The sequence below is a fragment of the Poromitra crassiceps genome (assembly GCF_964638095.1).
Source record: "Poromitra crassiceps genome assembly, chromosome: 7".
NCBI lineage: Eukaryota > Metazoa > Chordata > Actinopteri > Beryciformes > Melamphaidae > Poromitra > Poromitra crassiceps.
Genome location: NC_139628.1, coordinates 54,762,075 through 54,777,517, shown reverse-complemented (window position 1 = coordinate 54,777,517; position 15,443 = coordinate 54,762,075). Strand labels below are relative to the sequence as shown.

Here is a 15,443-nt window from a genome sequence, read left to right as displayed (position 1 = left end):
GGAACAGATCTCATCTCAACATGTCCTGAGGAACAGATCTCATCTCAACACGTCCTGAGGAACAGATCTCATCTCAACACATCCTGAGGAACAGATCTCATCTCAACACGTCCTGAAGAACAGAGATCTCATCTCAACACGTCCTGAAGAACAGAGATCTCATCTCAACACGTCCTGAGGAACAGATCTCATCTCAACACGTCCTGAAGAACAGAGATCTCATCTCAACACGTCCTGAGGAACAGATCTCATCTCAACATGTCCTGAGGAACAGATCTCATCTCAACACGTCCTGAGGAACAGATCTCATCTCAACATGTCCTGAGGAACAGATCTCATCTCAACACGTCCTGAGGAACAGATCTCATCTCAACACGTCCTGAGGAACAGATCTCATCTCAACACGTCCTGAGGAACAGATCTCATCTCAACATGTCCTGAAGAACAGATCTCATCTCAACACGTCCTGAGGAACAGATCTCATCTCAACACATCCTGAGGAACAGATCACATCTCAACACATCCTGAGGAACAGAGATCTGATCTCAACACATCCTGAGGAACAGATCACATCTCAACACAACAGATCTAATCTCAACACGTCCTGAGGAACAGATCTCATCTCAACACGTCCTGAGGAACAGATCTCATCTCAACACGTCCTGAAGAACAGATCTCATCTCAACACGTCCTGAGGAACAGATCTCATCTCAACACATCCTGAGGAACAGATCACATCTCAACACATCCTGAGGAACAGAGATCTGATCTCAACACATCCTGAGGAACAGATCTCATCTCAACACATCCTGAGGAACAGATCACATCTCAACACAACAGATCTAATCTCAACACGTCCTGAGGAACAGATCTCATCTCAACACGTCCTGAGGAACAGAGATCTCATCTCAACACGTCCTGAGGAACAGATCTCATCTCAACACGTCCTGAGGAACAGATCTCATCTCAACACGTCCTGAGGAACAGAGATCTGATCTCAACACGTCCTGAGGAACAGAGATCTCATCTCAACACGTCCTGAGGAACAGATCTCATCTCAACACGTCCTGAGGAACAGATCTCATCTCAACACGTCCTGAGGAACAGAGATCTGATCTCAACACGTCCTGAGGAACAGAGATCTCATCTCAACACGTCCTGAGGAACAGATCACATCTCAACACGTCCTGAGGAGCAGATCTCATCTCAACACGTCCCGAGGTGCTCTTCCAGAAAGACGGCTTTAAGAAATCCTACACTAAAATCCTGAATCCTGACTTGAGTGTGAGCCAGATACGACGACGGCGCAAGGGGAATTTTCGGTTCCAGAGCCGATTCAGATTTCAGCGATCGGGGCTTGATCGACTCTGGAGAGGTCGATACAACTACGGCGCGCGTTTACGGTGAACTTATAAAGCAATCCTACATCGAGGAGTGAAAATGGGATTCAGTGGCGTTAAGCAGAGCGTCATATTTCCCTCTAGCCCAACATGAAATATTAATGACAGCTTACAGTGAATTTCAGCTTATTTTAAAAACTTAAAAAACACCGGCAGCAACACTTGACTTGACATGTCAAAACATTGTAGATGGAGTTAATGCTTAAGTTTGCGATCACTTTTCGTTAAATGTTTAATGGTATTTAATGTTTGTTTAATCACCAACAGACCTAATGATTAATTCATAGGAAGGATGCAACATATTGCCTGAATTGTACACACTTTTTTTATATATTAAATCTAGGTATAATCCAGGCGGCATGAAATGCACTTGCAACAAATGAGGGGGGAAAGTATATATACTTATATACTTATATATATATATATATATATACAGTATATATACACACACACACACACAAGGCTGCAGGCTCAGTCAGGTTAACTCAAGTCAGCCTCAAGTAAACCTGGCGCAGAGAGGCTAGCTCAAGAACACAAGTTGCCATAGACACGGCCGATCTAGACTGACACTGATCTCGGTTGCCATAGTAACTGACCTAGACTTTGTCTGATCTCAGTTGTTGGAACGGCAAATCACAGATTTCCATGAATCCTCAGTTAACAAATCTGGATAACTTGCCAATCCTGCTTTCTGCCTGGAATACCCCCCCTGAAGGGAGAGTCCCGAGGGTCAGCGCTTAATCAATCAATATTACACATACACACACACCTTCATATTGCACTCTCCAGCTGATCGTCTGATGTGAACACACACACACACACACACACACACACAGTTAATCACGGTTAATCATAGCTTGTAGGATAATTAAGGTGCTGCTGCCTTAATGTTTGCTATGTACAAGGTCTCACAGGTGACTCATGGAACGCTGTTTTCAGCTGGCACTTTTTATCGCCCACTTTTCGCAACAATTACCGAGGCAAACAAGCAGGCCGGCCCTGAAATGACCTCCATTACCAACAGCACTAACTCCATTACCAACAGCACTAACTCCATTACCAACAGCACTAACTCCATTACCAACAGCACTAACTCCATTACCAGACCAACAGCACTAACTCCATTACCAACAGCACTAACTCCATTACCAACAGCACTAACTCCATTACCAGACCAACAGCACTAACTCCATTACCAACAGCACTAACTCCATTACCAACAGCACTAACTCCATTACCAACAGCACCAACTCCATTACCAACAGCACTAACGCAAGAAACATGCTGCAACATAGTGAAGCTCCATTACCAACAGCACCAACTCCATTACCAACAGCACTAACTCCATTACCAACAGCACCAACTCCATTACCAACAGCACTAACTCCATTACCAACAGCACCAACTCCATTACCAACAGCACTAACTCCATTACCAACAGCACTAACTCCATTACCAACAGCACTAACTCCATTACCAACAGCACTAACGCAAGAAACATGGTGCAACATAGTGAAGCTCCATTACCAACAGCACCAACTCCATTACCAACAGCACTAACTCCATTACCAACAGCACTAACTCCATTACCAACAGCACTAACGCAAGAAACATGCTGCAACATAGTGAAGCTCCATTACCAACAGCACCAACTCCATTACCAACAGCACTAACTCCATTACCAACAGCACCAACTCCATTACCAACAGCACTAACTCCATTACCAACAGCACTAACTCCATTACCAACAGCACTAACTCCATTACCAACAGCACTAACTCCATTACCAACAGCACTAACGCAAGAAACATGCTGCAACATAGTGAAGCTCCATTACCAACAGCACCAACTCCATTACCAACAGCACTAACTCCATTACCAACAGCACTAACTCCATTACCAACAGCACTAACTCCATTACCAACAGCACTAACTCCATTACCAACAGCACTAACGCAAGAAACATGCTGCAACATAGTGAAGCTCCATTACCAACAGCACCAACTCCATTACCAACAGCACTAACTCCATTACCAACAGCACCAACTCCATTACCAACAGCACCAACTCCATTACCAACAGCACCAACTCCATTACCAACAGCACCAACTCCATTACCAACAGCACTAACTCCATTACCAACAGCACTAACTCCATTACCAACAGCACTAACTCCATTACCAACAGCACTAACGCAAGAAACATGCTGCAACATAGTGAAGCTCCATTACCAACAGCACCAACTCCATTACCAACAGCACTAACTCCATTACCAACAGCACTAACTCCATTACCAACAGCACTAACTCCATTACCAACAGCACTAACTCCATTACCAACAGCACTAACGCAAGAAACATGCTGCAACATAGTGAAGCTCCATTACCAACAGCACCAACTCCATTACCAACAGCACCAACTCCATTACCAACAGCACCAACTCCATTACCAACAGCACCAACTCCATTACCAACAGCACTAACGCAAGAAACATGCTGCAACATAGTGAAGCTCCATTACCAACAGCACCAACTCCATTACCAACAGCACTAACTCCATTACCAACAGCACTAACTCCATTACCAACAGCACTAACTCCATTACCAACAGCACTAACTCCATTACCAACAGCACTAACTCCATTACCAACAGCACTAACGCAAGAAACATGCTGCAACATAGTGAAGCTCCATTACCAACAGCACCAACTCCATTACCAACAGCACTAACTCCATTACCAACAGCACTAACTCCATTACCAACAGCACTAACTCCATTACCAACAGCACTAACGCAAGAAACATGCTGCAACATAGTGAAGCTCCATTACCAACAGCACCAACTCCATTACCAACAGCACTAACTCCATTACCAACAGCACCAACTCCATTACCAACAGCACCAACTCCATTACCAACAGCACCAACTCCATTACCAACAGCACTAACGCAAGAAACATGCTGCAACATAGTGAAGCGAGTTGAGGACATCGTCGACATGCATACTTGAAGGTCAGCTTGACGAGGGGGGGTCCCCAGCAAAATTAGTCAATTGTGTGATTTCACTAGGATTTCAATGGCTAGACATTCGCCCAAGAGGAGAGAATGTAGGGCATATATTTTAGTCATAGATCTCCCTCTCATGTTATCTCCCCATCTACATTATATTAGACTAAATGTATGCCGTTCACGTCAGCTGCGTCGAACCGATGGTGATGAGTCACATTTTCGAGGAGCTGCACGCCACCTGCGCTGGCCAGGGCTTTCACGTCCGAGTATACATTTCGCTTGATGTGAGTTCCACATACTCAATTTTATAGATATAAATAGATCTATCGATTCATAGGGTGGAGACTCTGGTGTGACAGACAGACAGACACCGCCCACCCACGCGCCATCGTGCAACTGTGTGCCATCGGCTCACACCAGGAAGGATTTATTGCATCACTGATGTGATGACATCACAATTGCTCGATTGACATCACTAGTGACATCACACATCACAATTGCTCAAGTGACATCACTGATGACATCCCAATCTTGACTGACGCCGCCGCCACACATCACAATTGCTCAAGTGACATCACTGATGACATCACAATACAAGTGACATCACTGATGACATCACAATCATGACAAGACACCGCCACCCACCTAGCCAATTTTAACTAAGAAGAAGATTAAGTATTCCGTGTTTCCCACTATTTTTAGACTGCAGGGTGGAAAAGCAGACCATGGAACAGTAAAACCCTACATTAAAACCCACACTAAAAGGAAATTCTTATGTGAGTGGGTTATGGCTGACTGAATCTTAGCCCCATAGTCTCTCACACACACACACACACACACACACACGACGAGTAAATTATGCAGGACGGCCTAATAGGAAGCGATCTAGTTAAACGGCTAGCCTGAGTGCGCTCCATGGTTCCTTCTTCTCAGCCTGCGGTATCTATATTGACATCCCAGAAACATAATCCGGCACGTCTGCAGCAACAATACAAACGCTGATGGGAAAACAGGAGCGACAACAGCAATCGATTTAGAAATTAATACAAGTTGTTTTTCCAAACGCCTGTAAAACCTGAAAAACGATATAAAAATCACACCCCTGTCTACAGTCTTTCACGGAAGACTGGAACCACCATGCTGTGTATTTGTGATTGAGGGGCTTCACCACGTGCCGGGCCGGCCTGCAGTCTAGAGATTGTTTTTTGGGTGACGAAATAAAACAAATTTTTATTTGGTAATGGTGGTTTTGGTATGGCAATATTGAGTTGGCTTGCTAGCTAGCTATTGTCGCTGCAACCCCCACCCCCCCTTTTAACACAATTTTCCAAGTAAAATGTCTCGTTAATCGTTTAATTCTTCCAAAAGACCAACATTTTCTGCTGGAGTAAAACAGAGCCGAGTGGCTGGATGCAGTTACTCGGTTGGCCATACTTTGAAAAGAGTCTTAATTTACCCAGAATTCACTGCACCAGAGTCCTGCTTAACTCATTGAGTGCCAATGACGACAATCGTCGTCAATTCGTTTAGTAACGTAGAGTGCCAATGACGACGATTGTCGTCAATTGCGTTTTTTGACGGTGGGACGTGGATCAAAGCCTAATATATCTCCTGTAAAATTTTGGGGCATGTTGAATGTGTATAACCTATTTTACCGACCCATTAGGTGGCGACAGTGCTATCCAGATTAGAGAAAGTTGAGTAAAAACAGCAGAAAAAGCCGTGATGAAACCATTCTCATGAGAATGGTTTGGCTTTTCGCTGTCGCGCTGGGAGCCGGCGCACAACGGTGGGGGGCTCCGAAAATAGACTCTGGGTGCAGCACACTTTGAAACGCGCAGCAGAAAGCCCAGAAAGCCCAGAATCGGACGCAGCTTCATCCCAGCTCACAACCAAAACCCCAGAAACGAGCGAGCCCGATCCAGACTCCCCCGACGAGCGGCCGCCATCCAAGCAGCAGAGACTCGCCTGACACACGCAGCACTCAGAGCGAGCAGAGCCACCAGAGACACACCCACGGAGGAGGAGTTTGCAGTAGAGGGGGGTGGGGGTGCTGTTATATTGAAGGAAATTACTGTTCAGATGTTTCAGGTCAGAAAATATTAGCTTAAGAGTCAGTGATTTGCTTGAAATGCTTAATTTCACAAAAGGCTCAATATCTCAGCTTCTAGATGGAAACGCCTGTTTTTGCTGTTTTTGACCTATCTTCTCCGGCTGATAACTAAAGAACGGAAAATGATATCAATAAACTTTTTTTGCTGCTGATACAATAGAGTCTCATCGTTCTTTGTGCGTGTTCGGTGTTTACATAGTAATATCACACAATATTCTGTGGGCCTCGAGAAATCACTGAAAACGCTCTGAAACTCTGGCACTGGGAGCGTCCGTTCTCCAAAAGTGGCTGGCACTCAATGAGTTAAGATAGTCAAGGACTAAGTAAGGGATAATAAACGACTAGGTGTGTGCATTATACCATTTTAATGCATGACGTGGAGGCAAATTGACAGTGGCATTCGTGAATTTTTGGTGCCAGTTAAGCTATCAAAATCTTACGTTTTTCACCAGTCATAACTCTGTTTACCTAGCAACACTTGGGGAACCGACTAACAGCCGGAATAAGCGTAACCATCCCGTCAGCTTCTCATGCAATGGAAACGTTGTTCGCTGTTCCAGTAAATAGGATGAACCTTGGATACAAGCCGGGTACGGCGCAGGGAAGCTAGTCCGCTCAGCTCAGAGAAGCTCAGATAGCGAGTTGAATATAACGTTACTGTGCTGGGGAGCAGATGAATTTACAACATGTGATTAGACTTGAGCCGGACTACGTGTGCGTTCGGCTATACGGTTTTAATGCACACCTGCTGGCCAATCAGGAACGAGTATTCACCCAGACCATGGTATAAACTGCTTTGTGCCACGGTGGAATTTAGATGTCTATCTGAAGTCTGACTATTTGTTCTATCTAAGCCGGAGACAAAGTCTATCTTTGTGAAAGCGGCCCCAGGTCTAGTTTATTTAAGCCAGAGACAAAGTCTATCTTTGTGAAAGCGGCCCAAGGTCTAGTTTATCTAAGCCACAGGTAGGCATGGGTCGATTTCCGGTTTTACCGGTTCGGTTCGGTATACGAGCCCAAACCGGTTTGATCACGTGCAAACCGAAAAAACCTAAAAAAAAAAAAAAAAAAAAAAAAAAAAAATTTTTTTTTTTTTTTTTTAGTTTTTTTTTTTTTTTTTTTTTGCCAGTCCATTCTGATTGCACTATTGTTCGTATTAGCCTCTTCTCAAGTTGCACTAGTAGGCAAAAGTCTTATTTTGTTTATTATGTTGATGTTTGAAGAAAAGTTAAGCTGAATAGTTATGAGAAATAAAAACAGTGTGTTGTTACAGTTAAAAGGTTCTGCTTATTTGTATTCAGTGTTCGTGCTGGTTGGCAGCATACCAGCTTAGAGGTGCATTATCGCCACCAACTGCAGCCGCTTTGATACGTTTTTTTGGGGAATATCGAACCGGTTTCAAAATGTTCAAACCGACCCATGCCTAGGCCCTATATTGTGTGAATTTGTGAGTTTTGAAGTTTATAAGGCAGCTCAGCTGTAAGCCAATCCATTCTGATTGCACTGCTTGTGTTTTTATTAGCCTTTTTCTCAAGTTGCACTATAGGCAGAAGTCTTATTTCATTTATTATTTTGATGTTTAGAAGAAAAGTTGAGCTGAATAGTTATGAGAAATAAATACAGGGTGTGTTTGTTACACAGGTGTCCTGCTTCTTTTTATTCAGTATCATTGCTGGTTGACAATACCAGCTTAGAGGTGTATTATCGCTATCAGGTGGACTGAAGTTGCACTACAGACAGTTATGGGCCACACTCGGGAGCCCTGCTTGAATTTTTTTTTTTTTTTTTTTTTTTTTTTTTTTTTTTTTTTTTTAATTACAAAAAAAATCGGTATACCGGTTCGATCCGGTTTAGACAGCAATATCGAACCGGTTTTAAAATTTTCAAACCGACCCAGCCCTAGCCACAGGCAAAAGTCGATCTTTGTGAAAGCGGCCCCAGGTCTAGTTTATCTAAGCCAGAGACAAAGTCTATCTTTGTGAAAGCGGCCCAAGGTCTAGTTTATCTAAGCCACAGGCAAAAGTCTATCTTTGTGAAAGCGGCCCCCAGGTCTAGTTTATCTAAGCCAGAGACAAAGTCTATCTTTGTGAAAGCGGACCCAAGTCTAGTTTATCTAAGCCAGAGATAAAGTCTATCTTTGTGAAAGCGGCTCCAGGTCTAGTTTATCTAAGCCAGAGACAAAGTCTATCTTTGTGAAAGCGGACCCAAGTCTAGTTTATCTAAGCCAGAGACAAAGTCTATCTTTGTGAAAGCGGCTCCAGGTCTAGTTTATCTAAGCCAGAGACAAAGTCTATCTTCATGAAAGCGGACCCAGGTCTAGTTTATCTAAGCCAGAGATAAAGTCTATCTTTGTGAAAGCGGCTCCAGGTCTAGTTTATCTAAGCCAGAGATAAAGTCTATCTTTGTGAAAGCGGCTCCAGGTCTAGTTTATCTAAGCCAGAGACAAAGTCTATCTTTGTGAAAGCGGCTCCAGGTCTAGTTTATCTAAGCCAGAGACAAAGTCTATCTTTGTGAAAGCGGCTCCAGGTCTAGTTTTTCTAAGCCAGAGACAAAGTCTATCTTTGTGAAAGCGGCCCCAGGTCTAGTTTAGGGGAAATAACTGCATGACGGCCAAAGCTGGGTAGTCCCTCTCTCACACACACACACACACACACACACGTCTTTGAAGAATATTAAAGGAAGATGAAAAGCAGCACCTGAAGGATTTGTCTTGACATGCGTGCTCCCTCTTCCTTTCACCCCCTCTCTCTCTCTCTGCGTTCTCCCTCCCCCCCCCCCTCTCTCTGTGTTCTGTCTCTCCCCCCTCCTCTCTCTCTCTCTCTGCGTTCTCTCTCCCCCCCTCTCCCTCCCTCCCCCCCTCTCTCTGTGTTCTCTCTCTCCCCCCTCTCTCTCTCTCTCTCTGCGTTCTCTCTCCCCCCCTCTCCCTCCCCCCCCCCCCCTCTCTCTGTGTTCTCTCTCTCCCCCCTCCTCTCTCTCTCTCTGTTCTCTCTCTCCCCCCTCCTCTCTCTCTCTCTCTGTTCTCTCTCTCCCCCCTCCTCTCTCTCTCTGTGTTCTCTCTCTCCCCCCTCCTCTCTCTCTCTCTGTTCTCTCTCTCCCCCCTCCTCTCCCTCTCTCTGTGTTCTCTCTCTCCCCCCTCCTCTCTCTCTCTTGCACAATAGCACACCGGAGAGGTGAATGGCTGCCTGTCTGCGCGCCGCCAGGCTCCACTGATCTCTGCACTGAGGAGCGAGACGCGGCGATGGCATGACACCGGAGCCTTTGAGGGACCTGGGCCCAGCGTGCACACTTCAAAGTGCACACGCTGTGTGCATATGCATGCGTGTGCGTCTGAGCCAGTGTGTTAGGCCACTGCTAACATTCAGGTCCATTTCTCTGAACTCGACCCGGGACACCGTCATTCAAATGTCAAACGCAGGCATTCAATCGTCCGTTTAGCCCAAACGATGATATCGTATCCCGCCGTCGGGCAAACTTTTGACATGTGACAGATAAGCCGCGGTAACAATTTTGCATTTATATGGCGTTTATCAAAGGGCAGGTCGATCAAAACCCAAGTGGCATCTTGGCCAGCCAGCAGTAAACACGGTGACATTTGCATGCTGCATGCTCATTGGCTTATTCAAAGGCCAAAGCTGAGGAGGGCGTGGCTTCCAAGGCCTTTGAAGGGACTGCCGAGTAGCATGAAGCCCCGACGAGAGTCGAGTCAAATAGAAAGCTCTCTTTCTCAATGCAGTGAGGGGGCCAACATGGCCGCCCGCCGCACTCCCCTCTCCTAGTGCTTAACCATTAGATATTATATTACTATGGGTCACCGCAGGGCCCCCTCCAATTCTAACAAATGGTAGCAGCAAGTCTCCTAAATGGGCGTGGTCAACCATTGACTCAGACCTGCCGAAAGTCTCCTAAGTGGGCGTGTCCGTGGAAAGCCATGGGCAAAACCCACGTGGCCAAATGACAGGAAGTGAGTTGAAGTTGGGCCGTCTTGCTTGAATCCCATCGTCTTTGGCTTAACTAACTATGCGTTGGGGGTTTCATCCTAATTTCATAGGTTTGTGTAAGAATGCTCTAAATCGTGGCTGAATTGTCAAAGACTTTGAGCTCATTGGTCAGCATTTCATTCAGATCTCAGACAGTACTGCTAAATGAAACCCTCCTAAAGCTGTGTTCACACAGAGATATTTATTTTTCTCTCCGTCGCTCGATTCAACCCTTTGGAATCGCTCTGTCGCTGTGTTTAAATCGCTCGTCAACAGGCACAAGAATTGACGGACATCTGGGGGCTATAACGTTACGCAATGTCATGATGTTTGTCCACTACGAGCCACCGTAGTTGTTTACAGGCTAAGCCTATCAGCGTGCTCCGAACGCGAGGTCTATACCGGTAGTACAGACTTCAATTCATGTCAGCTCAATCAGCTGTCAATGCGGTTTGTTGCCACACAATAAACCAGCGGTTTGTTCCAAGCCAGTGTGATCCTTGACTCACTCTCACACGGCAGCCAATCAGCGTTGAACAGCGACTGATGCCAGCGAAATTTCGCTCGAGTTGGGATATTTCATCTCGGGCGACGAGCGAGTTTTCGCCCTATCGCTCTGTCTCTGTCGCTCGGACGCCCAGCGATTTTTCTCCCGGGCGAATATACGCTCAATCGCTCGTTTGCATTGACTTTGTATGTAAACTCGATGCCAGCTAAAAACTTTAATAGGTCGGTGTGAACGCACCTTAACTCAGACCTCGCAGATTTTCATGTTTTGACCTACAGCTGGAGGATTGGAGGTTCCACTATGGGTTGAGACATTTGTCCACCATGCTTGGTCTTATGGAAGCCTTTAAACCCCTATTGGATTAAAAGCAAAAATGCATGTTGGGTCAAGCTGAAAACTGTGCAGATACACAATGTTTTTCACACAACAACGTGACAGTTGGCTCCCCTTAAAAATCACACCACACACTCATTATATATATATATATATATATATATATGACTCATATCAACAACAAAATAGCAGCAAAAAGAAACCAGTTGGAGACTACTCATTCATCGCCTCCAACTCGCTTGGGCGTGGTTTCTGAATGATGACGCGTTACGCAGTGTCTCTATGGCTTCCTTGTTTTGCTCGGGAGTAGAAAAAAAAACTTTAATTGGCGATTTTTTTACATTTGTTGTCTGCGCTGCCCCACCACACAACAGCTTTTAGCTATGTTTAATTCAAGGAAAATGACGCTGGTGAATGGGAGTGAACGGAGCGATTTCCCCCGTGATGGGCGTGGCCTATTTCATGCAGTGTCTCTATGGCAGGGATACTCCACTTGCTTTGCCCCACGGGCCACTTTTGCAAAGTGACAGGAGCCCAGGGGCCCTGGAAACCCTCGTCATAAACAAACCGATGAAGGATCTCTCCAAAAAGACAATTAAGCAAACATGACTTTGTGCACACAGGATAGTTAGTTAAGTAGGTTACATATAAGTGACTGTGCAGCAAGTAGGCGGAGATATTTGACAATTTAGCTGGAGCCCAGCCCGGGGGGGAGTTGAGTATCACTAGGGCTATGGGTTCCCCACAGAAGTCCACAGACTAACAGCTCACTCACTTAAAAGGCCAACTAAGAGAACACGATGTTGACCAGAGAATTCAATAGAGCCGAGTTTACACGCGACATAACACATTCACAAAACGTAGGTTAGATCCCCCCCAAAAAAGCACACACACACACACACACACTGAACTCTGACCCCTCTGGGAGATGCAGGACTCAAGAGGGAAAATGTGGAGAATGTCCTAATTACACTGTGTGGAATATAGGGATTGAATGCTCTAAATTCCCATTTAGAAAATCCTGCTATGTCTTAACAGCAGCATTTTTCTAACAGTGACCAGGTTTACATGAGCACATTAACACAACTAAAGTATTACAGTCCGAGTAAGACACTGGTGCAATTAAGATGATTTATAAAGTGACAGGTCCTTTGCTAATGTGAAAAAAGTAGGGGTGTCACGATACACTAATTTCACGATACGATACGATACTGCTGGGTTCACGATAACGATAAAATACGATATTTTAACAATATTTTTTTTAACAAAAGTAAATCATTTTTATGTATTTATTTATCATTTATTTAACCATGTGAGTCCCGTTGAAATCGAAACCTCTTTTCAAGGGAGCCCTGGGAAAACACTGGACAAATAGTCTTTCATTTGAAATACACAAAATACAAAACAAATGCTGTTTTTGGAAATTGTTATTATAATAACTAGAAAACAACATGGAAGATAATGCTTCTCTTGCAATAGAATGTGTCACACTGTCACAAACTAAATGTTTGTTGCATGGTGAAAGAAAAATAAAGTATACAATCTATTTCTTAAATAACTCATGCTCAATGGTCCCTAAACTTATGTAATCTTATGTACCCCCTTGAGCTGTTTTGCCATGCCAGTAGTAGTCTACCCCCTCACTCATGCGTGTTGATTCTGCTAAATTTGTTCCATTATTCAGGAGCAAAAAAAAAAAAAAAAAAAAAAAATTTACGATATTTTTTTCTGACGATATCGATATCGTGACGTTTCGATATCGCGATATATCGTGCGACGAAATATCGTGACACCCCTAGAAGAAAGCCAATTGACATTGGACATTTCTGCTTTGAATGGTATTCTTCAATATGATGCATGTTGACAATGTCTGTCCATTAAGCCTTATCATGATAATAATAATAAAATAATAATATTATAACTCCAGCTCTTTCACCTTCTCTCTGCCCCATTTTCAACTCAACTTCTCCAACCTTGTCAAAACAAAACCCACGCCATCAACTTCATGAGCAACAAATGCAATTTCTCCTCCATAACGGTGGCGCAATTCGCCCGTTGGCCACCGGCTGTTCTTGGTGCTGTGCTATCTCTTGCACCATCAAACTGCTCTTTATGTGGCAATTCGGCGCCGGCATTAACCCATTGATACCTGATGCAGCATTTATCCCTCATTTGTGTGTGTATACCTTTAAGACCGCGAACCGTGTCTTAAAGGGATACACACACAAATGCTGCATCAGTAATAAATGGGTTAATGAGGTGTCACCTAGAATGAGTCTCTGCTAGCGAGCGGCGCCATTACAGAGGGTGAACGCTACTGGTCCAACAGAGAGAGTAGGGTTACCTGTACGTTAATGTGCTGGATCTACCTGTCCTGACCGTATCACTTACACACCAAAACACCGTGCTCCTCCTCCCGCAACACGTGGCTCACTGGCAGACGCGAGTGGGGAGGACAGCACCATTAGGTGGGTCGGTGAAGCCGAAGCGTCCACTTTGGAAAAGTGACGTTCCATCGTCTAATTCTTAAATATCAGAGTTTGGGGGTGGGGTTTCAGGCAGTTGGTTACCATAGATACCACTCGTTTGTGAAATCGGCAGGTTGGTTGAGTCAAGTTTGGAGGAGGTAAACCAGTGGTTCTCAACGTGTGGGAGTCCTTGAGGGGGTTTCTAGGGGGCCGCCAGTAAATGGATGAATTGTTCAACTTCAGCATTATTTCATTTACAACAAGTTCATTGAGAAGAATGACTATTTTGATCACATCTCCCTACAGTACCTACAATACAACACAGTCATGGGATTCTGGACAAAGTTAGATCTGATAACAAATATTTATAGATTTGGGTTCGAGGGAGAAAATCTTATCAGATGGGGGTGTGTGGCGGGTCGTTCTGGTTCTGCAGGCCTAAAACTTACTTGTTTGTGTGTGTGTGTGTGTGTGTGTGTGTGTGTGTGTGTGTGTGTGTGTGTACACACTATCTGCAAACTCCTGCAATATATATATACAGTATATATATATATATATATATATACACACAGTAAAACCAAATAATGGCATCGCTGCCTAACACACCAGTCAAAACGGTAAAATGGGGGAACAAAAACACTGATGCACACAAAGCGGAAGACCCACCGGAAGACGGGGGGCGGGTCTTCCTGCCTGGGGGGCGGGTCTTCCTGCCTGTAGTAATGCGTAAGAGAGAGCCTGGTGACGCGAGGTTACTTCCTGGAGGGGAAAGTTGGTCAAGACGGATGTTAAGGCGGGACATACTCTCATTTCTCCAATCACCTGCCTCGGTTTTGTTTACGTGTGTCGTGATTGGTCAAATACCACTAAACCTCCTTCCATCCAGTCCACTTCCTTCCAGAAGCGTTTTTTCCCCTTTGGAAGATGACAACTTCCTTTGGCCAAATGTTAATAAGGGGAAAGGGCATACTGTCTATCATTCAGAGATTGTGGAAGCGATAAGACTAAGCTTGAAGAGACCTAGCACGAGAAGAACCCCACCACGCACCCCACGTCTCTCACCTTGAACACCTCCGAGAAGAAGCCGGCGCCGATCTTCTCGCAGATGAAGTCGTCGATGCGGGCCAGGCTGGACACGGCGCTGCGCAGCGCCCGGTACGACGACGGCCTGACGCGGTGGGGCCCGTGGACGCTGTGCATGGGCCCCTCCGAGCCCCCCTCCTGCTGCTCACCATCCACCCTCGCCAGCTCCATCTCGGACAGCCCGGGAGGAGGACGTGGTGGGGGACGTGTGCGTAGTTTAAAATCCAGCCCGACCACCGTTTACATTTCCCATGTCCGCTACATGGCCTCGATCGGCAGGGAATGGAGGGTTGTGGGGGGGGGGGAGTGGACCGGTTAGGCTGTCAGACTCCTCGGTGCACCTTCGCAGCTGCTGCTTCTGTCGCAGTTGGCTTTCATTCCCTCGCTCCTGTCAAGCAGAAGAGGGAGGATGTGGAGCTACAGTAGAACTGCGCAGACTGCCTCCGTCTTGGCAGGCAGCAGCAGTCTCGTCTCTCTCTCTCTCTGTTTCCTCCTCCACTCGGCTGCTCCTCCTGCAGTGGGGGAAGGCCGGGGCTCCCCTCCCCGGTTCCAC

The 15,443-nt window shown here is 45.5% G+C and overlaps 1 protein-coding gene across 2 annotated transcripts in view; it reads right to left on the bottom strand.

Moving 5' to 3' along the window:
• tesk1b (testis associated actin remodelling kinase 1b) overlaps positions 1-15,443 on the bottom strand; it is a 69,692-nt gene that overhangs the window by 52,952 nt on the left and 1,297 nt on the right. For both annotated transcript variants that reach the window (XM_083640856.1, XM_083640855.1), the window contains exon 2: positions 14,870-15,443. This exon is cut by the window's right edge and continues 68 nt beyond it. In XM_083640856.1, coding sequence (XP_083496982.1) covers positions 14,870-15,061 — 192 coding nt within the window. In that variant the 5' untranslated portion in view covers positions 15,062-15,443. The remainder of the gene's footprint in view (positions 1-14,869) is intronic.